This window comes from Musa acuminata, chromosome BXJ1-5 (assembly GCF_036884655.1).
Source record: "Musa acuminata AAA Group cultivar baxijiao chromosome BXJ1-5, Cavendish_Baxijiao_AAA, whole genome shotgun sequence".
Taxonomy (NCBI): domain Eukaryota; kingdom Viridiplantae; phylum Streptophyta; class Magnoliopsida; order Zingiberales; family Musaceae; genus Musa; species Musa acuminata.
The window spans coordinates 46093501-46120996 of NC_088331.1; the positions used below are offsets into that span (position 1 = coordinate 46093501).

Genomic DNA, 27496 nt, shown 5'->3' on the forward strand with positions numbered 1-27496 from the left:
ATCATTTGAGTCAACTTTATTGGGTCAAACATTGTGCTGACTAATTCTCAATTTCCCAATATTGGGTCGAGTAATGGTGCCAAAAATAAGAAATAAAAATTAATCTGCTTGGAATAATAGAATTTATCTTTTAGATAACAAATTGGGAGCGCTTCGTCAAATAAAAGAGGGTTCGTTATATAGCGCCTCTCAATCGTACATTTTATGCCGCTTTGTTGGGACCCAAGAAAAGGAAAAGGATAAGGAAATAGAGAGAAAGAAGCACATGTGCGATCTCCTCCCCTGCGCCCTTTCCCATCTCCCGTCTCCGAAATCTCCGCTTTTAGCCGAACCGCGGCCCGACCAAATGCTGCGTTTTGCAGCTTGTAATCTTCTCTTCAGGGCTTCGATATAAGGCTGCGGCGGTGGCAGGCGAAATCCCTCGCGTCTTCCCCCTTTTTATCTGAGGGGGAGTTTAGAGGGAGAGGGGAGGCGGGAAATCCGATAGTTCGTGGGTCCTCGTTGACCACCTCCCGTCCTCGGAGGCCACCCAGATAGGAAGGGTTGCAGATCGGTTGGTGCGTCGGTAGGGGCGGTGTGCTGGGGGGGCGGATGATGGCTGTCGGTGGTGGCGGTGGGGAGGAGATGGAGAGGGACTTCGAGGCGAAGCTCCGGCTGCAGCAGCCGGAGACGACCGGGGATGGGGGTCATGCCCGCCCGGCGGTGCAGAGGACCAACAGCATTGTCTTCAGGGCGCCGCAGGAGCAGTTCACCATCAATGATTTCGAGCTGGGGAAGATATATGGCGTCGGTTCCTACTCGAAGGTTCGATCTTTCATATTTTATCATCCTGGGCATAAAAAGATAAATTCAGTATTCGGATGAATGATCCCATACGAACTGCTAGATGTTTGGTAACCGGAAGCGTGAGTTTGAGAAACCAAAACTTTTGTGAATTTTGCTTTTCTCATTATATTCTCCAAGAAAATAATGACTTTGCAGATTTTTACCACAAAACGATGAACTTTGGAGGAATAATTTCACGAGGAGACCCTCTCAATCTCCTACGTTGTGACGTATTATTTTCTGTAATAGAATATCTTTACCTCCTTAGTCGCTGCCCTACAACTGTTCTTCCTTTCCTCTGATATGCTCGAGTCCCGCTCAATGCATCCACAATGTTGTCACCCCTTCGCTCCTTTCTCACCTCCCTTTGTCTAGGTTCCTTCCCTTTATGCTCAGCTTGTCCCCTATCTTTACCCTCCTTCACCATATTGCTATGCTCCACTGCTGCTCTGTTCCTACATTGGTTATCACCACGAGATCTGGCATATGGTCCGAGGATATCTCGCTTCAGCTCATCGGGGCACTTCCCCGATTAATTGACCAGCAGGTTTGGATCCTCTACCGTCTACATTGAAATATCCACCTTTGGTAGTGGGAAAGAACCACGATGGTGACTATGACCTGTGGATGTAGGTAGTGGCTAATGAGAACTCACCGAGGAGGATGAAGCTACTACCTGGAAACTAGTTTCTAGCTTCAGCAAGTAAATATATTAATTATCATGTTTTCATGGGGACATGGACTGGAAATTGAAGACGAAAATAAGAAGAATACCTTGAATTAAAAGCCCTGAACTTTTAGACGTGTACATGAATGGGATGCTTGATTGGACATTTTCATGGTGATTAGAATTTTCATTGCAAGTTCTTGATTAGTCATATCAATCATAAGGAACCATATCGTGTTATCTTCACCATCTTGTTGAGTCAGAACATTAGTTCTTTATTCAATTTGGAGAACCATAATTATAAAGTTGAGTGTAATTTCAAATAGTTCATTGGCATTGCTTTTTTTATTATCATGGAGTATGAATTTCTAGTGTTTTGCATTTGAACACAGTTAGCCTTTTTTCCTTTTTCCCTCCATTTCTCGAGTGGAATTACTCTCTTTTCCTACCATTCAGTATAATAATAATTATAGTACGCAAGGTTCAATTATCATCAGGGCGATGCTTATAAACTGGTAGAATCCTTAATAAGAGTCCTTATGAAATCATGCATTTGTCTTAATTTTACTCTTAAACGTGATGCTTCTCCAACGGCCAAGTGATAATCATCTTGCTTATTGCTTGGCAATCTCTGGTTTTGATATGTATCCTAATGATAACTGGTACATCAGGTTTTGATTTCTGATCTTCTCAAATCGAGATTTTCTTGATGGTTTTTGTGCTTTAATTCTGGCACATAAGCTGATGGAAATCCAACAAGCACTTGTAGTTGCCACGACATATACAGAATATTTTGTTAAATTATTTCTGATAATATTTATTCTATGCCTGTGTACGTCATATCTGTGTTGGATCATAATGTGTAAGGATAGTCATTCTGATGTCTCATTCTTCCGTATCAGGTAGTCAGGGCAAAGAAAAAGGACACAGGAAATGTCTATGCTTTGAAAATTATGGACAAGAAGTTTATTGCTAAAGAAAATAAAGTTTCTTATGTAAAGCTGGAGCGCATTGTGCTTGATCAGTTGGACCATCCTGGCATAATCAGGCTTTGTTTTACATTCCAAGATACCTACTCTCTCTGTAAGTTGTTTATCTTTTCTCTTGAGTTAAGTTTAGAATCTCTTTTTATGTGATCCTTTTTTTTTCTTCATGTCTAAGTATTTGAAGTTAATCAATTGATTTATCTCTGATGTTTTATGTTGGTTTTGCTTTGAAGACATGGCACTCGAGTGTTGTGAAGGTGGTGAGCTGTTTGACCAAATAACCAGGGTAATTCTTGAATATTACCTGGCACTGTTCTTGCGAATGTTTACTTTCCTTGCCAAACATTTTCATTTCCTTGGTTGCAGAAAGGCCATCTATCTGAGGATGAGGCTCGCTTCTATGCTGCTGAAGTTATTGATGCTATGGAATATATCCATGGTGTAGGATTAATTCATCGGGATATTAAGGTAACAAAATGGGTATATAATTCTGTCATTTTTTCATAGAATTGCTAATGTTATAATTGGTTGGTGCAGCCAGAGAACTTACTGCTGACCACTGATGGACACATTAAAATTGCTGATTTTGGCAGTGTGAAGCCCACCAAGGATAGCCAAATTACAGTTCTTCCAAATTCAGCAAGTAAGGTTATGCAACATTGCCGAAATTCTTAATTTCAAATGGTCATAGAGCAACCTTAATAGAATTTTCCTTTTTATTTCTGTCTTTAGATGAAAAGACATGTACTTTTGTTGGAACGGCTGCTTATGTCCCTCCAGAAGTTCTTAATTCTTCTCCAGCAACCTTCGGGTGAGTAAACATTGCTTCTATGTAACTATGGAAATTCCCTCTTTTTTTTAGTTTAGGTGTTTTTCCATGTGGGTTAGGTCAGTTTTCTTTTAAGAAGCTGTTATTGGAGCTCCTTGTGTACACGGCTATCAAGTCATATCTGTAATAATGCAATATAAGTAACAATATATGAATTGATAGCTCACAAGGAGCTATCAATTCATAGCTCCTTGTGTATCATATGTGCAACTTGTATCATATATATGGTTCATTGTCATCTATAATGAAAGTTAGATTTAGTTGGTTTTTTTTTTAAAAGTCCTTCAATGTGGAGTTCTATGTGATTGGCCATTCTTAAGCTGCTAATAGAAACAAGTTGATATTTAGCTTCTGAACAATGTTTTCTTCTTTTCTATGTACTTCTTTAGTGAAGTAATATCCAATTAAGAGCAGTCATATGAGTATTACAAATAGGTTTGAAGTCTGAATATGAAATCAGTTCTAGGAAGCATGTTAGTTTGGGAAATCTTGCAACAGTTTGAGAATGGCCACTCTCTCTCTCTCTCTCTCTCTCTCTCTCTCTCTCTCTCTCTCTCTCTCTCTCTCTCTCTCTCTATATATATATATATATATATATATATATATATATTATTTATATATATATATAGTTTGTATTATCGATTCCTGATGACATTTCTGTTGAAATATATTCTGATATCTGGTGGATTTTGACAGGAATGATCTGTGGGCCCTTGGATGCACCTTATATCAGATGCTCTCTGGTTCATCTCCCTTTAAAGATGCTAGTGAATGGCTCATTTTCCAAAGGATCATAGCGAGAGACCTAAAATTTCCTGAGTACTTTTCACATGAAGCAAGAGACCTTATTGATAAGTTATTGGTGAGCAACAATGAATCTTCTGCAACACCATATATTCACTTTTGATTGCAATTTTTTGTCTCTGTTTCTTTCACTAGATTTTATTTCATCAACGCTCAAGTATATGCACTGTATGACACTGTGACTGATTTTGTTTTACAAATTTGTTTCATTATCATGGATAATTTGTTTCCTAACTTTATTGTCGAAACTGTGTTACAATCAGACATGATCATATATATATATATATATATATATATATATATATATATATATATATTTGTTTCTCTATGTCAAAATAAGTTTAATGATTTATAATAAAATTTTGTTACAACTTCCTCTACCCACATATTAATAGTTGACTTATTCATGTCAGAATGTTTTGCTAGATTGATTTAACTATTTCACATTTCTAAATTTTTCTGGAAATTTCTGCTGTTATGCTGAGATCTAATTGTTATATTATTTTTTATGTTTGAACATGTATAGCTTCCTGTCTTGATCCAAGTTTAATTGCAGGATACAGATCCAAGTAAAAGACCAGGTGCTGGACCTGATGGTTATGCTTCTCTCAGAAAGCATCCTTTTTTCAAAGGAATTGATTGGAAGAACTTGCGAAAAGCATCAGCACCAAAACTTGCTCTGGAGAAGGATGTTCGTACCTAACTTCTCGTTTGTTGATTGTTTTGCTAGAAGTATGTCAAGGATTTGTCAATGATCTCATTCTCAAGTACCTAATCATCTTATTTTCAGACCAGTGTGGATTATGATAGTCAGGATACTTCATGGAACCCCATACATGTTGGAGGTGCTCCCTCTCACCAACAAGGCATACCAGATGGAAGCCCAGTTGCCACATCATCTTTTGTACCTCAGTCTCATATTTCTAGGCTGGCTTCAATTGATTCTTTTGACTCTAAATGGTAAACCCAAAACCTTGCTTTGTAATACCTGGCATCGATTATCAGTTATATGTTGTTTTTGAAAGGTCTACAGTCTAGCATTGTAGAATCCTATTTTTGGAATCAACTTTACAAGCATGACTTTATTATTTTCCATAAAATTATCTTTAATTTGGTTGTTCTTTCTTTTGTTTTGTTTGGTTGATTCAGAAACTTGTCAAACTTCCTTTAGATTTATGCAATTCATGCTTTGTCAGTTCCTCAGTTTTCAGGCTTTTGTGTGCTTTAGAAAGCTTCAAAAGATGTTTAAGTGTCTAAATTTGTGAATGTCAGGCAAGAGTTTCTTGAGCCGGGTGAGACTATTGTTATGATCTCAAATCTGAAGAAAGTTCAGAAGTTGACTAACAAAAAAGTGCAACTCATTCTTACTGACAAACCCAAATTGCTATATGTGGATCCCTCCAAAATGACAGCTAATGTAAACATAATTTGGTCGGATAACGCCGGTGACCTCAGTGTCCAAGTGGCAAGTTCATCACATTTCAAGATATGCACTGTATGCTACTCTGCCCAAAGTTTTTACCATATAATCCACAGATCTTTCTGGTAAAATCCTAATGTTATGGACTGTTTTTCAGCCCAAAAAAGTTATTTCATTTGAAGATGCAAAACAGCGGGCATGGCAGTGGAAGAAGGCAATCGAAGGGCTTCAACATTGTTGAATCTGCAAACTTCTACAACCTTTCCAACATATAATACTTCTTTCAAATACCAATTTGTTTCAAGAAGGGTAATACTATAAAATGAGTTAATAGTACCAGTTCACTGCTTGCATCATCATTCCAGAGATGGTCTACCTTCTGCCAATGTTAAAATTCTGATGTACAAGATCTCAAAGTTTTTCTATGTAGATTGTCCTAATTCACAGATGCAATTTGGTCTGATTGAGGAAGTATTTGCTCGTTGACCATGATGGGAACGCGGCCACAGAAATTTTGGGGCATCGAGGTGTGTCATATGTACTTGTCATTGTTTACTGATCCTGTTAATGACCTTGTTCTTGGCCAATATTGCTTCTGATAGTGATTTTGAATGCCTTATTCTTGTCTCATAGATCACTTTCATGCTTCAAATATGTAGTTAGTCTGATTAGTACCTCTTTGGTGTCTGGTTAAACTGGTATTTATGGATTTCTTTTCAACCTCCTCTGTTGAAGTCCAGTTTAGATAGCTTCCTTGCTTGATAGTTTGGTGCTACTGTTCAGAGGGGGCATCCATATAATTATATTCCATTACATGGTCTGTCCACATGACACACACTTGGCACCTGAGTCAACTGTGGCCAATTAATGTAATTATATCTAAAGTTGAAAATTGAGGAGAACTAGGAAAATATGTGGATGTTGAATCCACATATTTATTACATTGAGGCCAATTTATTACATTGACAGAGTTGGTGGTGTTGAAAATGGGATTTGTGAGTACCAAGAGATGTTGGACTATGTAGATGTTGAATCCACTGTATCTATTTTGTCACAGAAGTTCTTCCCATTTGAATCTTCTTCTTCATTTAACCAAACATATTGACAACCAGATAAGAGACAACCTAGGCAAATTTTAAACTGACAAAGACCCAGTTTGCAGTATGGAGTTGATGAATGCCAACCCAAGCAGAAAACAAAAACATGAATCACCAACTTTGGATTCTGTGACAGCTTAGGAAACCTTTGATTTATTTTGAGAAGGTCAACCTAAAATGTGAACCAAGTAGGTGTGTATATCATGTTCCAATTCATTCCTTAAACTGACATCATCAGCTTCCATGTTCATGAACAACACAACTAAAGCTTTTCTAGCCCTCCTTTGTTGACCATAATCCATAATTGACCACAATAACTCTGACCAGAGACTAACCTGTGTTAGTTGGATCAAAGTGGGGTGGGTGGGTAAGCAAAATGAGTTGCAGAAGATAGGCAGAGCAAAAAGCATATATGCAGCTTCCCTTATCCACCATGACCAGACCCACCTAGATGATCTTTTCTTCATTTGGAGGTCAAAACTAAACTTGCATGGAGTCTGTGTCATCTTTTGCCTACTAATGCAAATTCTCTGGCTTCATTCACCCTCTTTGGCTTTGACTACATACAGTTCCCCAAATTTGACCACTGTTGCTTGGTAGAAGGAAACTGTTGCTGCAAATGGATAAATTCTTCCCCTCTTTGCAACTTGTCATAGGTCAACATGAGTCATCCCATATTGGTTATTGTGCTGAAAGAAGATCTTGTTTGAAACAGACTCATTAAGGAAGTCAAATCCAGACTTAGAGAATGATTTGTCAGAATTACTGCTCTTTTCATGTTTTACTTTCTGAAAATTATACTGACCCTTTTATTGTTACTATTATGAAACACTTAGAGCCTTATTCTACTGGAAGATACATCCCTTGTTTCCTCATGTAATATAATATTCTGTCATCTTCATTCCTAACATGCACCAATAAATACTATGATCTCTAAAAGCATATGAATTGCTCCAAAGATTATATGTCTGTCTATCCAATGATTATTGGATACTTACAAAGACTTAGTGATGAACTCATCAATCTTGGCCTTGACACCAACCTGGATATAACTGAAATGAAATTGTCACTCTTATCAAGTTTCCACTAGATTACATTACAATTATAATATAGTACATTATGTCCTCTCAAAGAATAAGATCTCTTATTAGTATCTGTTCCAAGAAACATAGTTAATCAATTGTTAGTTCAAAACCAAAAAAAAGAATACAAAAATATCTACATAGTATTTATTAAGTTTTTAAAGATAATTACAAAAACCATTTACTTTGGCAGGTGCTATAAGGAAAAATATATAGTTAATCTCTATAAAATGTTATTAAAAATGTTGCTAAAAATATTAAAAGTATTTTAGGTATTTTATATTATTTTTGTTTTTAATTTTAAAAATAATGTTAACTACAAATGTCATACTCAACTTTGTAATCGAAAGATATATTATTTGCAAACTTTATAATATAATATTGTTAAATTATTTTTTTGCAAGAAAGTCGTCTACACGTGCGAGAATTCTTCCACCAATACAATACAAGAAGAGAGAGAGAGAGAGAAAGAGAGAGAGAGAGAGGGCAATTATTTTGTGGAGAGCATCCCCCACCTGCCACCACAAGAAGACAGCCCACTTCACGGACACCGATATCACATCGATGACGACTCACGAGAGCCGTCAAATGAGTCCGTCCCCTTCTCTCTCCTCCCGGCCGGCCCGCTAAGATATTTCCAAAACAAATATTATTATAAATATTTTTCAATTAATATCTCTTATTTTTTTCTCAAATAATATCTTTAATTTAAAAATAAAAATTCTTTCGTCTGTTATATGTTTTTGTTTGTCATCATATTTTTTATTTGTTATGGTATTTTGGTCATGAATATCATAAAATATATTAAAAAATATTATAAATGATCTAAATAGATTATTAAACTTAATCAAACCAATCATGAACCTAAAAATATAATGTTACAATAGTGTATAAGTAGTAATAACAATTAAAAAATATGATATAATATTATTTATAATATTTCTAGTATATTAATAAAACATCATAAATGCTATTGACAAATATTATAAACGAGCCAAATGAAAAATACTGTGGTTAGAACTAAAATTTATTACAAAAAACAAGTAAATAATTTTGATGAGAAAACTTTTGAGGTATATTTTAAGTATTTTTTTAAAAAATATTTTTAGAAAAAAAAAATCTAAAATATGAATAAATATTTTCTAGAAAAATCATCCCGATAAATTTCATATTTTACTACGAGACATCGATAATATACATCTCCTTATCCATGTCAATACATGAGGAAAAAAATTTATGAAATTAATTTAATATTATTTAATAATATTACTTAATAATTTATTCATTAGTGGTGATATAAAATTATGGTATGCGTCTCACGTGCGCTGACCGGCTTCTCCCGGGCACCGGGTGGAGTAACTGACCCGACCGGTAACACGGAAGCCATCACGGCCGTTAAAGGCACAAACCCAGTCGCGGGAGTTGAGATGCTTCGCATCCTCTCTCTCTCTCTCTCCCTCTGTCTCTCTCTCTCTCTCTCTCTCTCTCTCTCTCTCTGCCGCTCGCCGCCAGCTCCCTCCACCGTTCCCCTGCCCTCTCCGATCCGCTCCAGATCTCTAGGGTTCGTCGCCTACACGCTCCCTTGGTAAATTTTCTATCTGCATCTTCTTTGCCTCTTCTTTTCGTCTTCAACTGTCGCGTTCATCCCGCTTGCTTTCTGGTGTCACGGTCGGTTGGATCAGAGCCAACAAAAGATCGACTTTTCTTCTTCTTTTCGTGTTTGATTTCTTCTGTAAAGATGGAGGCTTTCCTGCTTTTGACCGCAATCTCGTCCTGAGCTCTTCTTTGTGCGGATTCTCGTTTCCCTTCTTCTTCTTCTTCTTCTAATACTACTACTGTTTGTACATCCCTAATTTCGAGAACTGCATCATTTCTGCGAAAAATTCAGATCATATTTGTCGTCAGAGCTGGATTTTCTGGTAAAAATTGGCACTTTTGGTGGTGCAGATCGTGAGCATCCGGTACTGGAAGGATGAACGGGTTCAAGGAACCGGGGATGCGGAAGGTGGGATCGTACTCCTCGATGGCGGACGGCGATGATCTTGACCTGTCGCGGCTGCCCGACAGGCCGAAGCTCCCCATTGAGCGGCAGAGGTCGTGCGATGAGAGGTCGATGAACGAGCTCTCCATCAATGTCAGAGGCCTCGAGAGCTTCGACAGTTTGTACTCTCCCGGAGGCATGAGGTCTGGATTCAGCACACCGGCCTCCACGGCTCGGAACCCGTTCGAGCCGCATCCGATCATTGCGGAGGCTTGGGAGGCCCTAAGAAGGTCGATAGTGTATTTCAAGGGGGAGCCCGTCGGCACGATTGCTGCTTATGATCACGCATCGGAGGAAGTCCTCAACTATGACCAGGTAATTTTTGCTGGAATCTATACTTCTCATATGTAAATGTCTTTATTTTGCTCATGATTTGTTCATATTTAATAGGTTGCTACTTTGTCTTCTCTGGGAATTGAAAGTATTGGTGGAGGAAAAATATTTTTTTGCGCTTAAATTAGTGAAATTTCTCGTGCTTTCTGTAATGTCTTGAACTCTTGATGAACATGTAGTTCTTAGTGGTGTGGTGTCTGGTTGCAACTTTGTTTGTGAAAGCATTGATGTTACTACTTTGAGGAGTATACTGAGGTCTTTGCTGTATAACAACGAATGTTAAAGAGTAGATTCCTTTTTCTGAGATCATTACTTATATTGATGAGATTTATCTTCACATAGGTATTTGTTCGCGATTTTGTACCAAGTGCACTGGCTTTTCTGATGAATGGGGAACCAGAGATGGTTAAGAACTTCCTTTTGAAGACTCTGTACCTTCAAGGCTGGGAAAAGAGGATAGACCGTTTCAAGCTTGGGGAAGGTGTGATGCCGGCAAGCTTCAAGGTGCTGCATGATCCTGTTAGGAAAACCGACACACTGGTTGCAGATTTTGGTGAGAGTGCAATTGGAAGAGTTGCACCTGTTGACTCTGGGTTCTGGTGGATTATTCTTCTGCGTGCTTATACGAAGTCAACTGGGGATTCATCTCTTGCAGAATCACCTGAATGCCAAAAGGGAATAAGGCTTATACTAACTTTATGTCTGTCCGAGGGCTTTGATACATTTCCAACCTTGCTCTGTGCTGATGGCTGCTCGATGATCGATCGAAGAATGGTAAGATCATAGACATTTTTCTTCCAGTTGCAGTGGCATATCTAGTTGAACTGTTTTATTTCTCAGGATATAGATGAACAGACAAGCCATTGTCCCAAAATTACAATAAAAAAAAAGAACACCTACAAGTTTATTGCTTTTGTTGCTTTCATTTTGATCGACGCTTAATTGTTTTAACTCAGCTAAATTAGGAAAATTCAGTACCTTGGCAGTTCCAATTAGTTTAGCCTTATGCTTTACCAATGGAACTTCCAAGAGTAATAGCCCTGGAATGTGAAATGGGAAATGAAATTGAACATGTAAGCAGGGCTAACTGCTAGGATAATTTTGTGATGAATTCACATGTAATTGAACATGTGTGTGATTTTGTGGGGGGATGGGGGTGAAGGGTTTCATGTTTATGAATAATCTTTCAGTAAATAATGAATGCATAAGTGATTCTAGAACCAGAGCCAAGACATATACTTTTGCTAAAAATAAATTATAAAGAAATTTGACCATTCAGGGTTGCTAATTCATGTCATGACCAAAGCCACAAATTGACATGCCAAGTAGAATTTTAGCGCACAATGCTAACCAAACTCTAGGCCTACTCTATCATTCATTAGTGTGCATAAAAATCCCCATGTACTTGCTTGTTACTTGCCTGGTTACTATTATAATTGCCATTTGCATCTGCAAAAATTTAGCTTTAAAATTTTAGTGATTGTATTATTAATTGGTTCATCTCATTTACATATCTACATCGGCTTCTCAGGGTATATATGGTTATCCTATCGAAATCCAAGCTCTTTTCTTTATGGCATTGAGGTGTGCTCTGACAATGCTCAAACATGATTCAGAGGGAAAGGAATTTGTAGAGCGAATAGTGAAACGTTTGCATGCTCTAAGTTATCACATGAGAACCTACTTTTGGCTTGATTTCCAGCAACTAAATGACATTTATCGCTACAAAACCGAGGAATACTCTCACACAGCTGTGAACAAGTTCAATGTGATTCCTGATTCAATTCCAGATTGGGTGTTTGATTTCATGCCTACTCGAGGTGGTTACTTCATCGGAAATGTCAGCCCTGCAAGGATGGACTTCCGTTGGTTTGCGTTGGGTAACTGTGTTGCTATTTTGTCATCTCTTGCTACCCCTGAGCAATCCATGGCTGTGATGGATCTCATTGAAGAACGTTGGGAAGAGCTGGTTGGAGAAATGCCTCTCAAGGTTACTTACCCTGCCATAGAGAGCCATGAGTGGCGGATAGTTACTGGCTGTGACCCCAAGAACACCAGATGGAGTTACCACAATGGAGGATCTTGGCCAGGTAAGTTCAAGTGACAGACAACCCATGATTCTTTCATCTTTTGGCATATCTCAAAGGTCAAGTAGGTAGCAGAAAAATTTTGTCCACCATTGATCCATGCTATTTTCCTTGAACTTCATCAAATTTGTTTCTTCTAGTTATTTTGCTACTAGTTGTTCATTTGCATGGCCATCAGCATTTAGTTGATTGTATAAATTTAATGCTTTATATTTCAACAATTCTTCAAGCTACTTTCTTATTTTCTGCTACACATGCAGTGCTTCTGTGGCTGCTCACTGCAGCCTGTATAAAGACTGGTCGACCCCAGATTGCACGACGAGCAATAGAGCTTGCTGAGAGCAGACTGTTAAAAGACAGTTGGCCAGAATACTATGATGGTAAGCTAGGAAGATACATCGGCAAGCAGGCAAGGAAGTTTCAGACATGGTCCATTGCAGGTTATTTGGTATCGAAGATGATGCTGGAAGACCCATCTCATCTTGGGATGGTCTCTCTTGAAGAGGACAAAGCCATGAAGCCTCTAATAAAGAGATCAGCCTCATGGACCTGCCCGGAGATTTCACTGGACATGATCCTATAATCCAATACAAATTCTGTGGCAATTTCGTCGAGTTTCATCCTTTTTGATCAAAGGTGTCAGTCTCAAGAAGATATCCAACATCAATAAATCTCATTCTTGTTACAAGGTGAGTTCGTTTATCCATGATCGTCACAAACCTTTTTGTATCACAAATTCTGTGACGATTTTGTCGAGTTTCATCCTTTTTGATCAAAGGTGTCAATCTCTACAAGATAGCCACCATCAATAATATCATTCTTGTCAAGGTGAGAATGTTTATCCAAGATCATCACAAACATTTTTGTGTCAAAGAAGAAACTCTTGTCGATCATCTGAATACAAATCCGTAAATCCGTCTGATGTTATCTGGATCAGTTCTGAATACAGATGCAAGATTTAGTTTGTTCCAAGCATTGCAGATGCTAATTGTAGATGGACTTTCACAAGCATAAAGGAAGAGTCTGCTGCTACTTCTGTTTCTGTAGTTTCTTATATTCTGCTGTATTTTTTATTTTAACTTTTTCTCTTTATAATTCTTTGACTTATTAATAATATTGGTTTGGTCTCTGACCTGCCTTCTTCTCAAGAAAAGCCTGTTCTCAAGCATTGTATGTGCCACTTATCGCCGTGCTGTTTTGTGCTTCAAACTAATTACTCTGTAGTAACAGCATGAACAGAGATAAATCTGTTTAAGAAATTTCATGATTTACTCAGCAGAAGTTGTTTGTGGTTGTCATTACTTAAAGATCTGATAAATGCTGCTCTTCATTGCACCTCCAAATTAGCCTGTTTCTAAATAGAATCTGTCACCCAGAGAGACCATCTGCCTGTTGATGGTGGTGTTGGAAGTCATTCTCCTGAAGCAGTAACATTAGGGGGAGACTTGCTGTAACAACTAGCAACAAGTATTAATGTTGGCACAACTAGCAACAAATATGATGGATTTCTATGATGAAACTATAGAGTACTTATTTTCCTTTCTGAAGACCATCCCAAACTCATTTCAAGGATACATAAATGATAAACCTACATCAAGATGATGTCTACCCGAAGAACCCAATTCGTTATCATTATCATTTTTAATAATAGAATTACAACGAATAGAATATTCACAACTTTCATCCTATCCAAATCCAAATAGCCAACAAGGCAATAAACTAATACCAATATGTTCAAGCATTTTCTCAGATAATTATACACCTTGTAAGCTGCAATCAACACAACAAACTGGAGATATCATGAACCAGTAATTGAACCAAGTTTATTACTTCTTGAAAGGTGTAAATTCCAAGAATGGACTATTTGTCCTTCAGATGTTTTGCAAAATATTTTTGGTTTTATGAGCAAAGCATACACTAATACAACAGCAGTAATGTCAGATGCACTTGGGGACTAGTACAAATTCTTGTACCAATTTTTCGAGGAAAGAATCTCACAACAATTAGACAGCAGCAGGTGCTCTGAGGAGACCAATGGCTTCTTTTATTTTCTTCATTGCTTCTTGCAAGGTTGATAGAGATGCAGCGTATGACATCCGAATGCATTTATCATCTCCAAATGCATCTCCCGGAACAAGTGCAACCTGCCCAACAAGACATCAATTATGTTAATCCTGACATTTGTTTTAAATGTGTAAAGCTTATGCTTATTCAGGGTCCAGAAACCACGTTATGGCTTGCTGATCTCACCTGGCCCTTGTCCAAGAAGAACCGGCAAAGGGATTCAGAGTCTTTGATAGTGCCAAATCCTTCAACCTCAGAACCGTAGTAGGAACTGAAGTCGATGAACAGATAGAAAGCACCCTGTTGTTGAAGAATATTGGTGTGTAAGCTAATAAAAATGGATATAAATGTATGAATAACAAAATATTGTTTACCTGGGGCTCTGATATCTTCACACCCTCCAATTCTTTAAAGCTTTCAACTAAGAAATCTCGTCTTTCCTGGAATGCCTTCACCATGACCGAGACTGCTTCGCCACCAGCATAGCCCAAACCTAAAGCTGCAAGTCCAGCTTTCTGGGATATGCTGCTAGCACCAGAGGTAGACTGCAGCAGGTACAGACTCATTGGAATTGTTTAGGCATGTAAAGATAATGAAACAAGAGGCAAGAGAAAAACCAATTCTAACTGGATTATATGTAATCAATCATAGGAAAGAACAAAGATAAAAATCTCTCATGGTAAACTATAAGAACAACTTTTTTAAATTATATATTTTTGTTAATCTGGCTATGAAAATTAATGACAGATTAATATGGAAAAGCTCCATTTTTGAACAAATAAACTATCAGATTCTGAATGTCAATTTACAAGTGTGCCAAACCATTCTAGAACCAGCTTCCTCTATCAGCAAACTTTACTAGGGATTCGGAAAGCTAGTTATAACTGTGTAAGCCATGGCCAGTTATTATAAACTACATGATCTGCAGTTGGCATCATGCCAGCCAAATTAATTGACTATTGGGTCCTTGCAGATATGTATTAGTACAGATGATAAAGGGGCACTCTATGCCATGACTGTAAAGCTCACAATATACTAATGATAGCAGTTATATTACACATATCTTTGACACCTTAGCCCAATATTTTGATATAAATAAATACTCCATACTAAAATTCATTAAATTTTCATTACATGATTCAATGAACTAAATATCCCCTTCTGTATTGTTGTTTCTTTGGGCAATTGCCTCATGCCAACTAGAAACTGTTAGAGCAATTTTCTATTTGCAAGATATATTCCTACAGAAGCTAATATGACATCTTGCAGGATCACAAACTTCTGTAGAGGTAAAGGCTCAAATGGTTTTTGTAATGCAGGTGATCAACTAGCTGCCCAGTTTTTTGAATAGATAGTGGGTACATTTCATTTCATAAAAGAAAAGATCATGTTAGATCATGCCCTATTTGCATTCCTTGTTAGAATTAGAAGATTCAAAATTGGCACTCATTGGTATGAAGAATATCTAAGGGTGTTTGGATTATATCTTGGAGGGAACTTTAAATCCCTTTTTGCAATTTATACCTATGTATGTAACCAAGGTATGTAATACCGTACGGTACTGATATTTCGAGGTTGGCTCAGTACAGTATGGTACCGTGTACCGAGCGGTACATCAGGGCGTACCGAGTGGTTTTAAATATTTTTCCTCTTACTGTAGCACTGTAACACGTTCCGTCCGATAGCGGGCGGTCCGTGTACCGGTATGCCGTCGGACCGGTACTATTCGAAATTGTATACCATGTATGCAACAGATAATATTTCCCTTTCACGAACTTCATCCGGATATTGACATATTTCTCTTCTTTTAGCGACTTTAAGCAGGAAAGGCAAGTTTTGCTTATCATCCAGTGGTTTTGAATGGAAGACAAAGCTAGATAAAGATATAAAGACAACAGAAGAACTAACAAATAACTACTGTAGATGTATGCCATCTTAAATCAAAGATCCATTAATGAGACCTCTTAATATTGTCAAGGAAGAGATAATTTACCTGGCTCTGAATCTTTCCACAAGCTGTTAAGAAGTGTTTAGGGCAGGCAAGGTACCCAAGTCGCCAACCAGTCATTGCAAAAGCCTAGAAAACATGCAACCATCAGATTCAAAGCCTTGTCATTGATAATGTCCTAAATAGCAAAATGATGGTTCAACCAAGAGATTGTAAATTGTTTAGGTAATTCAACTCAAAACCAATCAAATGATAAACTGTCCAACGGATGACAGAAATATAATGAAGAACTACTATGTTTCTTGTCGCCATGATCAATGTGACTAATTGTGCAGCAACAAAGATTGAATTTCTGGCACTTGATTCCATATCTTTGCCAAGACAATCCTTTTGATTCATAAGACCAAAAAAATACACATAAAAACCAACTACCTTAGAAAACCCATTCACGGTTAAGGTTCTTTCCCACATTCCGGGCAATGAAGCAAAGCTTGTGTGTTTGGCTGGTGGATAAATGATATGTTCATATATTTCATCAGATAAAACCTGAGAGACAAACAGAAGTATCCAAGGTGGTCAATAAATTGAACTCATAAGAATTTGTTATTAATTTATTATAAATTCACAGATAGATTTCATCTATGGAAACCTCACCAAAAGCCTTGGATGTTTCCTCACTATATCAGCTATCTCCTCAAGCAGTTTCTTTGGATAAACAGAACCAGTAGGATTGGATGGAGAACAAAGTATAAGCAGCCTTGATTTCTCATTGATCTTTGAAGCAAGAAAGTCTGGATTTAGTAGGAAGTCGTCTGATATGTTTGTTGAAAGAATTACTGGAGTTGCATCAGCCAACCTAGCCATCTCAGGGTAGCTGACCCAGTACGGTGCTGGAATTAAAACCTGAACAAAGAAATTAGTGTATTTTCTTGTGAGATACCAAGCATGGTAGAAAATATCCCGTATAGAAACTTTAATCATGAAGGAAACAGTGACAAACTTAGTAAGATGCTCCAAATACAACCAGGCGCATTGTCCCAAATATTTGGGATAAGCTAGAGAGATTGTTTCACACCATTGAGCACTGTTTAGGGCAATATCACTAGTTAAATACTCTAATAACCTAAAGAGAAAAGCCGTGTCTCACATGGTAGGTGGTAATTTGTTATAGCTATCAAGAGAAACATGAACCAATCAATCTCAGCAAATAACCATAGTTTGCTTTTCCATTCAATTGGTGATTTTGTATCCTACTGATCATATTCACTTCTTCTTGACATATGGAACAATTTATTGCTAATAATAAATGGTAGGGTTATAAGCCACATTGTACAAAAAAAATCACTTGGTAACACATACAAACTAATAATCCAAAGAGCATGTATTGTTCTGTACAATTCAAGTAAAGAAACAACTATGAGAGCAAAGAAAAACCAAATAAGATGAAAAGAAGATTACAATTGCAATTATCAAAATTATCAGTAAACAGCAAGGATGATTTTCACCTCATCCCCTGGAGAACAAACTGCAACCACAGCTTGCAAAATACACTGTTTGGCCCCATTGCTAACCAAAATCTGGTCAGGTGTGTAGGACAAACCATTCTCGACTGCGGTTGAAAAACATCGAGAATCAATTTCTTTGCAGCCTTAAACATAACAAACATCACAAAAAATTCCTGATAACTGACCTTCAAGCTTATGACAAATTGCCTTTCTGAGCTCCAGAGTCCCGGCATTTGGAGTATACCTCGTATAACCTTCTCGAATTGCATTAATCCCAGCCTTCACAACCACCCAACAATCACAAAAGCCTCAGTATATGGAAGTTCAAGAAAGATTCGACCTTTATCTAATCAAAGCCTAGATACCGCATAGATCGAAGAGATTCACCTCCGAAATCGCAGCCGGGGTGTCGAAATCAGGTTCTCCGGCAGCCAACCTGATGACGGGCACACCAGCCTGCACGAGGGCGGTGGCCTGGTCGGTGATGGCCATGGTCTTCGACGGCTTGAGCGAGCTCACCCTGGGACTCACCGAGAGATCGACGGGCGTCGTCGAATCCGGAGAGAGGGCCGACTTCACCCCCATCTCGGCCGAAATATGGCACCTTTTCCTGCTCCACGACCTGTCGCGCAGACCTTCCGTCAAAACCAACTCAAAGGTCTCGAAAAGAAGGGGATCTGGAGGAAACCCAAACCTACATCGGAAAAGACAGGATCTTTGGCGCATCCAAGTCCGGAAGAGACCGGAGGGGATTAGGGGATCGGGAGAAGAATGAAGAAGGGGAGGAGGAGGGGCGGCGGAAGGAGAGAGAGGCCTCCATTGATGGGTAGCTGAGAGAGCCCTTCCAGGGCAGCCGGGGTGGCTGATGTATTAATAAAGCAACTCGATTCCTCTCTTCTCTATGCCGCCACCAACCAACACCACCAAACACGAGCAAGTAGTCGTCGTTCTTCTTCGCACCAACCCCGGTAACAGTGCCGAGAGCATTTCTAATATACATCCCGAAATAACGGTCATCGTAACGGTTTCATACGAATATATAACGGAATACTAAACCACGTTACAAAGTTTGGTAGCAGTCTATTTAAGCATTACGGCCACGTGTTTTTTTGTCTTCAACCGAGTTTACTACCCTCCTTAATTATTGGATGAAAAAAAAGGGACCCAGCGGGGTTGCCCATGCGGGGCCCGCTTCTTACACCAATCACAGAGCACAGTTTGCTTGCTTGTTCGCCTTGGCCTTGGACTATGCGTCGGCTTACTCGGTCTGCGGTGGAAGGGAGAGCCGATCACGTCTGCCCATCGGCAATCCCGCCGCCTCAGCCATCATCGACATTATCCCTCTCTTTATCTCTCTCAATCTCTCGCACAGATGTATTTTTCTTGAGATTGGGATTTGAGCGGAATAGAATCGATCTGGTGTAATCGGAACAACTTGGATCTGCTTCCGGAAAGATCTAGGTTGCGTTTAAACGAATTTGTGTTTTGTTTCTCGATCGATTCCTTCCGTTCTTTCGCCGCCTCGATTTCTTCTAGGGATTGGTGCCCTAAAAGTTGAATTTTTTTTTTTCATTAGAAGCAACAGCCTTGTCTTTGCGCCTCGAAAAACATAGTTTAGTCTCATATTTTGATGCTTCCTCTCGACTACCTACCTTGAGTAGTCTCAATCTATCTACCTCGACTACCTACCTTGAATAGTTTAGACCTCTGGTGGTCTCAGTCTCACACAAAGGTAGTCTCAATCTATCACGACACCGAGGATTCTTCTCCTTGCCTCGAGAGAAGTCATCGACAAACGAGGAGGGAGAGCAACGTCGATCACCAGGTTCTCCTCTTCTTCTCCAATTTCTTTCTTCCTTCGATTAATCTTATCTTTTTCCCTCGATCATGATAATAGGATAGAAACAGTCCCAATCGACAATATCATTCGATGGCAAATAGATACATATGAACGGTATTATTCAAAATTAAAATTCTTGATATATATAAAAGTAAAAAAAAAAACGATTTCATCGAGACAATGTCATCTCTTTTTTGCTTGCGACGTCACCTCTCTTCTCCTCGCAACATCGAATATTCTTCTCCTTGTGTCGAGAGAAGTCATCGACAGACGAGAAGAGAGAACAACGTTGATCTCTAGGTTTTCCTTTTATTCTCTCTTTCGTTTCTCCCCTCGATTAATACTATCATTCTCCATCAATCATGATAACGAGACAAAAAATGATCTCAATCGATTGTACCATCTGATAGTGAACGATCTGTGCATCAATCTGCTTATCATCCGGTACAGACAGTATTATTTAAAATTAAAATATATAAGATAATATTATTCAAAATTAAAATCCATGTGAAAGGTGAAAGAAAAACCAAGCTATAAACTATCCAAAATCAGTTCCTCTGAATAACTTTTCCCCAAAAATAGTGCTACTGGCTGGATTATTTTCCTCATTTGTATTTTATTTGTGGTGAGAATTGGTCAGCAAATTGATGTGTCCCTCTTGTTCTTGTACCATTGAGCAAACTACCATGTTCTTCTTGGTGATTCACATGAACTACATTGTTTTTATGTTACCAAAAAAAAAAAAAAAAAGTGTTTCTGAAAGGAAAAATGTAGTATGCATGTTCATTCTCTAGCTTGTTTTGCCGGATGTGATGGTGTTTCTTATTTTTGACATGTTGACTTGCCTAATTATCATTATTAGATGTGTAACATCTAATTAGTCCCATCTTAGAAGTGGACAATGTGTTTGATTAGCTTATAAGAACATGATTAGTGTACTATGTTAATTTTCATTTAAGTATTTTAGTTTGGGCATAGTAAGGGGGCTTGAGTAGGAAAGGACTACTCGTAGACGGAGTCAGATGATTCATTATGACGTGGAGTCACCATTGGACTACGCCTCACATGCACTATACTAGGGTTTGATTTAGACGAAACGAAGTTGATAGGCTAGTTAAGTTAGCCCATCAACCCGGGTCATGACAAGATGAATATTTTATGCCCACTTATTTGAGCATTTAGTATATTATTTATTTTCTCATAAATATTTTTTTTGAAGTAATAGCTAAATAATCCAAACTAGTATACAAAGTAACACTTACAATTATCCTAAACATCCTATCAATCCCCTAACCATTCCTTTCCATAATCCAATAATGATCACACCGAAAGATATGTAGCGCAGACAATACCCAACTCGAACACTTGCACGCTCCTCCACACTTTGCTTTCACCTCCTAAACGTTGAGGGTGACACCGGTGGCCACCGCGTTGTGCTGCGTCTCGTCCGAGTACCAGCCGTGCCGGGTGGAATCGTACTTCTCCCCGTCGCCCCACAGCGCGTAGGCCTCCTCGCCGTGCACCGCATCGTCGCCGATGGTGAGCTGCTCCTCCGACATGCGCAGCGGCATCACCAGCCGTATGACGAGGCAGATGATGGTGGTGGCGACGATGTTCCACCCCACGACGAACAGCGCGCCCACGAGCTGCTTGAGGAATTGCACGCCCCCGACGCCGCCGTAGAAGCCGCCCCGCGAGTTGGTGACGGGGAGGAAGAGGGCGCACAGGGTGGGCTCCGCCAGCAGGCCGGTGGTCGCGCCACCCAGGAAGCCGGCGACGGCGTGGGTGTGGAAGACGCCCAGGGTGTCGTCCACCTGCTGCAGGAGGCGGGAGCGCTTGTGCACGATCATCATGGTGAACCAGGGGATGCTGCCCGACAGCACACCCATCACTATGGCAGCCCATCCCTGCACCAAACCTGAGTAATAACAGAGCTTTTGAGATCCATTTCTCTGCTAATCCAAAGAACAGGTAAGTAACTAATGCTCAAATGTTCTCAGACTTTTCATTCAGAGTTAAAGAGGTAATTGGTGGTTCAAAGAAGCTGAAGCAGGAAGATGTAATCATGATGGTGGCAGACAATTCAATGAATTCTGCTACTGATGAGGATGATATCTCCCTTTACTGGTACAGTAAGACATCCCAATCAAGCCAGCCTTTTGAAACCATCTTCCACTTCTATGCACTCCGATTGGATGTTTCAGAAGGGAGGAAAGCAGTCGGAAACAGCTGAATCAGACAACTGAGAAGATGCTGGCGATGATGCATTAACACTAAAGCATTTCCCCGAGACTCACGTCAACCATGAAAAGCGATGGCTGCTGTGGGCGGTTTTATATCTTCTGGAAGTCTTTCTTTCTCCAACTTTGAAAAGTCCAAAGGAAATCACCAGTGAAGATGACTTCTTTCACAAGAGTATCGTGAATCATCCAGGGAACAAAAAATAAGGACAAGATCAAGCACTCGAGATCTGATCCAGTTTTATATTGTGCATGCAGAAGAAGCAAAGGCTGGTCTTCTTCCCTGCCGTAAGCAGTGGTCAGATTCAACCTTATACTACGACTGTAAAGGACAAAGTTACAGTAAGCAGTGGATGCATATCATAGTTGAGCTTTCATTGGATTGTCATATCAAGTGCTTGTGGTCCAAACTGCATCAAAACTTTTTGAGTGAATCATATGTTTCTTATGATCTCTCAGCAGTCATTGTGGAATCAGAAGCTCCTACTTTGGTCTGAAAATTTCCAGAAAACATTTCTACTTCAATTGCTGGATACTATTTATTCTTGTTTGAAGTAGTAATTTTGACTACAGGACATGGCAACAGCTGGCAAGTGTTATTGCCCAAAGAATTCATGGTTGGGGTAGAAAATTGAATGGGTGATTTCATGGTGATCTCTCTTCTCTCCGAATAATAAAAAGAATTTTGACTGGTCTGTGCAGTAATATAGTCTGATCCCATTTTCAAGTTGAACTCATTCCAGTATTGATCTGTGAGAACTGTTTCATTAGGAGGGGGGGAGATGAATATTGAAGGCATTAAAGAAAAAAGAGACACAAATGTGAAATGACATCATTCGGAAATGATGCACAAAAGTCAAAAGAGTCGATTTAATGATCCACAAAAGTCTGAGGAATCACTGGAGCGTGATTCCCGTCAATCTTGACGGCGGCCAGTTGCAGGTTCTACGGACCATTCACACTCCTGAATCTGATGAAGTTGTTTTATGTGATCTTGTTCGAAAGGAGTTGATTGATGCATGAGAAGGTGGGGTGTTTGAGATTGGAGTTGGTCGTGTGATATGCATACCTGCACCGGGAGTGATGCAGACGAGGCCGGTGATCATTCCTTGGACGGCTCCGATCACGGACGGCTTCTTGAAGAAGATGACGTCGAGGCACGTCCACACCAGGAGGCTGGTGGCGGCGCAGATGTTAGTGTTGAGCACCGCCAGGGAGGAGTCGATGTTGGCGGAGTAGGGGTCGCCGCCGTTGAACCCCGCCCACCCCATCCACAGCAGCCCGGCTCCCGTCAGCATCAGCAGCACGTTGTTGGGCGGAAACCTCTCCCTGTCCTTGGTGGACCGCGGGCCGACCTGATGAACTTGGATCAGCCGGCGCTGACACTTTCACCACGTAAGATTCAATTAGGTAGGGGGGAGGACGAACCCAGTAGGCGGCGGTGAAGCCGGCGATGCCGGAGGAGAGATGGATGACGTAGCCGCCGGAGTAGTCGATGACGCCCCAGTGGTAGAGGAAGCCGCCGCCCCAGAGGGAGAAGGCGCCGATGGTGTAGGAGAAGGTGAGCCAGAGGGGGACGAAGAGCATCCACGCCTTGATGTTCATGCGACCGAGGAGGGAGCCGGCGAGGAGGATGAGGGTGATGGCCGCGAAGACGCACTGGAAGTAGACCATGGAGGCCATGGGGTAATAGGGCGTGGCCATGCCCGTCTCCACGTTGCCGTCGTGGTAGTAGTGGGTGGTGGCCGGCAGCTCCGCCTGCTTGATGAGGAACTTCTGGCCCAGCGCCGGCTTGGCCTTTCCCCAGAAGGGCAGCAGCTTGTCTCCGAACGACATGTTGTAGGCCCATGTGACCCAACAGATCCAGACGGCGGCGAAGGCGTAGAGCGCCATGAAGGCCGAGTTCACCGCCCACTTCTTCTTCACGATGCTCCCGTAGAGGATGACCAGCCCCGGCATGCTCTGCATGCCGACCAGCGTGGCGGATATCATCTGCCATGCGTTGTCGCCTTTGTTGAGCCAGTCGGCCACGGCCGCCGACGTGTTCCCCTGGTACGCCACCGGCACCGACATGGCTGCAAACTGTACCAGCTGCCACTCGCTACAGTCCGTGCAACAAAGTCTACAGAGGAGAGAAATGGAGGAGAAGAAGCCCTCCTTCTCGTTTCTTTCTCTGCTTCGAGAAGAAAAGAAGACACCATATACAATAGATGGGATCAAGTTGTGAGGCTGAAGATTCAGATTCTGCCGAGAGAGAGAGAGAGAGAGAGACAAAGGGGAATCCCCCAAACCTGGGACTCGTACATGAACGGTGCTGATTTAAGAAGTCTATGTTTTGAGATTTGTGCGATCCGTGATGGACGGCCTGATCAATTCCAAAGGCCAAATGGACGGGTCGGAATCGACCGTGCCGATTGGAAGCTTTGACCCGTAAACTTGTGTTCATAAATTGGTGTAAAGTCAACGATAATATTCCCACGAACTATACGTATTATGCAAATTATACTTTGATTCTTAGCCATTGGATTTGGATGGCCGCAATGGTTTACTGATCCTAAACGCTTGGAAAATCTTTTCCCTTTTCTTGTCTTTTCCTCCTTATTTTCTTGCTTAGTTTGTCCTATGGGAGACTTCCAATTTTTCCTTCTCCAATTCTTCCTATTATCTTTGGATTCTTGGATTGTCTCTCGATGTGCATTTATTTTATTTGTTTCTTATTGAGAACTTGGAATAATGCAGTCAATTTCTATTCTTATGTGACATGATGGTGTGAAAGATCTGAAGTCTTGTTTATTATATTGGTGGCTATCATCTAAATTTAATTGAAAATGAGAAAGATTCACAATCTCAAGCTCAAGAAGAATTTAAACTCTTTTATGTCCTCTTTATATTTCACATTATCTGAAATATTTAGCACTAAATTAATTAGAAAATATTTGTTTATGACAAATCCACGATCATTGCTAAACTTAGAGATATTTATTTTACTTTTCATTTTAAAGAGTTTTTAAAATGTTCTAATCCTCGTTTTGATGTTTTATCTTTGTTATCGTATTTATATTAATGCTACTATAGCCACTAATTTTAGGTAAATATCATTATCATTGTCATCGTTATCGTCTTTGTTCTATCAACATCGGTATTATTTTTATTACATTTGTGTATTAATATTAACACTATTGTAACATTTTCATCGTAATTACATCATTATTATTGTTTTGATAAAAAGTAAAGATTAAAGAATTGTTCTTTTAAGTTAGGATTCCTATCCAACCAATCAAATTTAAGCTCAAGCTTACTTCTTGTTATCTTGGAAGAAAACTAAATTATAAGATACTTTCTCTCTCTACTTCAATCTCTTTTTATTGGATCATGTTTTTTCTTCTCTAACAACCAAAATTAACTTCATGAGATTTGACTTGTTTTTTTCTCTCTCTTGGAGATTGAAAGTCTACTAGTAATGCCAATAACACTAAATTGTAGTGCTTCAAAGAGTATGCTACCAAATTGTAGAAATTATTCTATATTTTACATCACTTATTTCGATTAGAGCTATACAATCATATTATTATGACTTATTGTTGTTATACAATCATATTGTTATTTCGATTAGTATTATTATGATTAACATTAGAGTCAAGAGTAGTATTAAACCAAATGGATGAAATGTGAGATAATAAATGAAAAAAAGGACAAACTAGATGACCTCTATTTAATAAAGCCAAATAAGCTAAGTAATAGATCAAACTATAATTTGATTTATCCTCATGAATAAAAGGAAGATGATAAATCTATGAAAATAATTATGTGTGAGTATTAAGAAAAATCTCTTATTACTAAAAATGAAAAAAAATAAATCAAATTATATACATTGGGTCTGACTTATGATTTAATAAATTTAATTTTTTGAATAATATATATTAGTCATGACTAATTTGAATCAAAATTTTCTCTTATTCTGCTACAATTTTTTGTTCCATGTCTATTATTGGATGATAGTCAATTGAGATCAAATCAGATGGTGGATGACGGAAAGGAGTTGCCAACTTTGATTGGGAATTCTTTGGAAGACTAAACTACATCATCATCTTTGGCAACTTTGGAGCACATGTTTGCCTTTCCTTCTCTTTTTAACTTTCACTCAATTGCTGACTTGCTGACTGCAAGAAAAGATACTAATGGAATCATTAAAGTGTAACTTTTGTTATTGAAAGATATTATTAATGTCGTATTCAATCCAATATGATTTTTGTTCATATATATAAGAATATATGAAGCATGATCGAGGTACCTCCGAAATAGAAACATCGAGTTCGTCCTGTATAAAGATCAAGATCAAGAAAGATTTTTCGATTCGATCCTTCCGATACATAAGTTAGTATCCTGATATAAGTATGGTAACCCATGGTAAAAAAAAGTGATCATATAATTTTATTAAACGTGAGCTTTTATATCTGATATTAAAGGAACATAATATTCTATGAAATATTCTTCGAGAGGGATAGTCTTTAATAACCTCAATTTGATTTTTTAATCCACGTAGGTAATAAGAGTGGAGAGAGCTTATAACAATCTACTTTAGACTAATGTTTACATGGGTAGATAAGTGAGTGGTAGCTTTTGTCTTATTCTTCTAGCCTAGACATCACACGGAGGACACAAGTCGGATGGTGATTCGTCGATAATATCTCTTTTTTCATTTGTCCCCCTCCCCCTCGAAGTCATATTTCGGGGGCTCTTTGGTGAGGGTTCTGCACGACTTCAGACCCATTTGATATATTGGCCTTACACTCCCTTGATTGCTTCTCTAAGAGGGAGTAAGGGTGCCCGACCAATATATTTTGAGCATACCTAAAAAGGAGGCCGGAGAGCTCATCCTCCTTGCCTTGAGCAGCGAGGGAGTTAAGGTACTCGACCTACCTACCTTAGGCATAGAAGGGGCCGATGCTTGACCTCTCCACCTTAGGCAAAGGGCGAGGCTGACATCCAACCTACCCACCTCGGGCGAAGAGGGGGCCGACTCCCAACCCCTCCACCTTGGATGGAGAAGAGGGGGAGGTCAACACTCAACCTAGCCACCTCGAGCAAAGAGGGGTTCAATGTTTGACCTCTCCACCTTTGGCAAAGGGTGAAGTCAATGCTTAACTTACCCACCTCGGCAAAGGGGAAGGTCGACACTCGACCTAATCACCTTAGGTGGAGAGGGGGTCAACGCTTAACCCCTTAACCATGGGCAAAGGGGGAGCTCGACGTTGCCCTACCCACCTTAGGTTAGCCTCGACCTCCATGTCTTTTTAGGTAGGTTGGGTTTTCCTAACCAGCATACCTTACGCACCTCTTCCTTCGTTTGTAGACTTGCGATTATTCGTTTGCCTTATGAAGTCCTTATTTTCTTCTTTTCTCCTACATACTAAGTATTTGCTGAATTACTTATCAAGCTATTTACTTTACGAGACATCGAGATTTGTTTACCGCTCATTTTTTAAACTAATCAATTTATTCTTTTATAGATCTTTTGGGACCTAAGTGAGGTTGCAACAAGATTGATCATTTACATATAGATAACATAAGGATGCCTCACGATTTAGACAACTCCAGCTAAGTCTATAACAATATGTTTCCAAGGAAGTGAAGTTCAAATACTTTTGCCAGCCTGACAAAAGAGCAAATGAAAAGTGGCTTCAGGTAAGCGTACCATTCTTATGGTTGGTCTCTTAACATAGTAAAA

At 39.4% G+C, this 27496-nt stretch overlaps 4 protein-coding genes across 4 annotated transcripts; 2 read left to right on the forward strand and 2 right to left on the reverse strand.

The window, feature by feature from the left end:
• Positions 1-209: 209 nt before the first annotated feature.
• LOC135674620 (3-phosphoinositide-dependent protein kinase 2-like) lies at positions 210-6161 on the forward strand. Its single transcript, XM_065184648.1, has 11 exons — positions 210-804; positions 2395-2575; positions 2712-2764; positions 2845-2946; positions 3016-3121; positions 3211-3289; positions 4004-4169; positions 4668-4802; positions 4902-5071; positions 5384-5606; positions 5689-6161. The coding sequence occupies exons 1-11, from the start codon at positions 592-594 to the stop codon at positions 5770-5772; spliced, it is 1512 nt and encodes a 503-aa protein (XP_065040720.1). The 5' UTR covers positions 210-591; the 3' UTR covers positions 5773-6161.
• A 2972-nt stretch (positions 6162-9133) lies between these two features.
• LOC135674622 (probable alkaline/neutral invertase D) lies at positions 9134-13339 on the forward strand. Its single transcript, XM_065184650.1, has 5 exons — positions 9134-9295; positions 9658-10066; positions 10427-10858; positions 11616-12174; positions 12432-13339. The coding sequence occupies exons 2-5, from the start codon at positions 9683-9685 to the stop codon at positions 12752-12754; spliced, it is 1698 nt and encodes a 565-aa protein (XP_065040722.1). The 5' UTR covers positions 9134-9295; positions 9658-9682; the 3' UTR covers positions 12755-13339.
• Positions 13340-13967: 628 nt separating this feature from the next.
• On the reverse strand, positions 13968-18703 carry LOC135674623 (bifunctional aspartate aminotransferase and glutamate/aspartate-prephenate aminotransferase-like). Its single transcript, XM_065184651.1, has 10 exons — positions 18387-18703; positions 18076-18310; positions 17874-17967; positions 17689-17792; positions 16838-17086; positions 16616-16729; positions 16229-16312; positions 14610-14780; positions 14422-14535; positions 13968-14315 (listed from the first exon to the last, which is right to left on the reverse strand). The coding sequence occupies exons 1-10, from the start codon at positions 18686-18688 to the stop codon at positions 14175-14177; spliced, it is 1608 nt and encodes a 535-aa protein (XP_065040723.1). The 5' UTR covers positions 18689-18703; the 3' UTR covers positions 13968-14174.
• Positions 18704-20680: 1977 nt separating this feature from the next.
• LOC135674624 (ammonium transporter 3 member 1-like) lies at positions 20681-23992 on the reverse strand. The gene is made up of 3 exons (XM_065184652.1): positions 23197-23992; positions 22838-23123; positions 20681-21446 (listed from the first exon to the last, which is right to left on the reverse strand). The coding sequence occupies exons 1-3, from the start codon at positions 23839-23841 to the stop codon at positions 20926-20928; spliced, it is 1452 nt and encodes a 483-aa protein (XP_065040724.1). The 5' UTR covers positions 23842-23992; the 3' UTR covers positions 20681-20925.
• Between the last annotated feature and the right edge of the window lie 3504 nt (positions 23993-27496).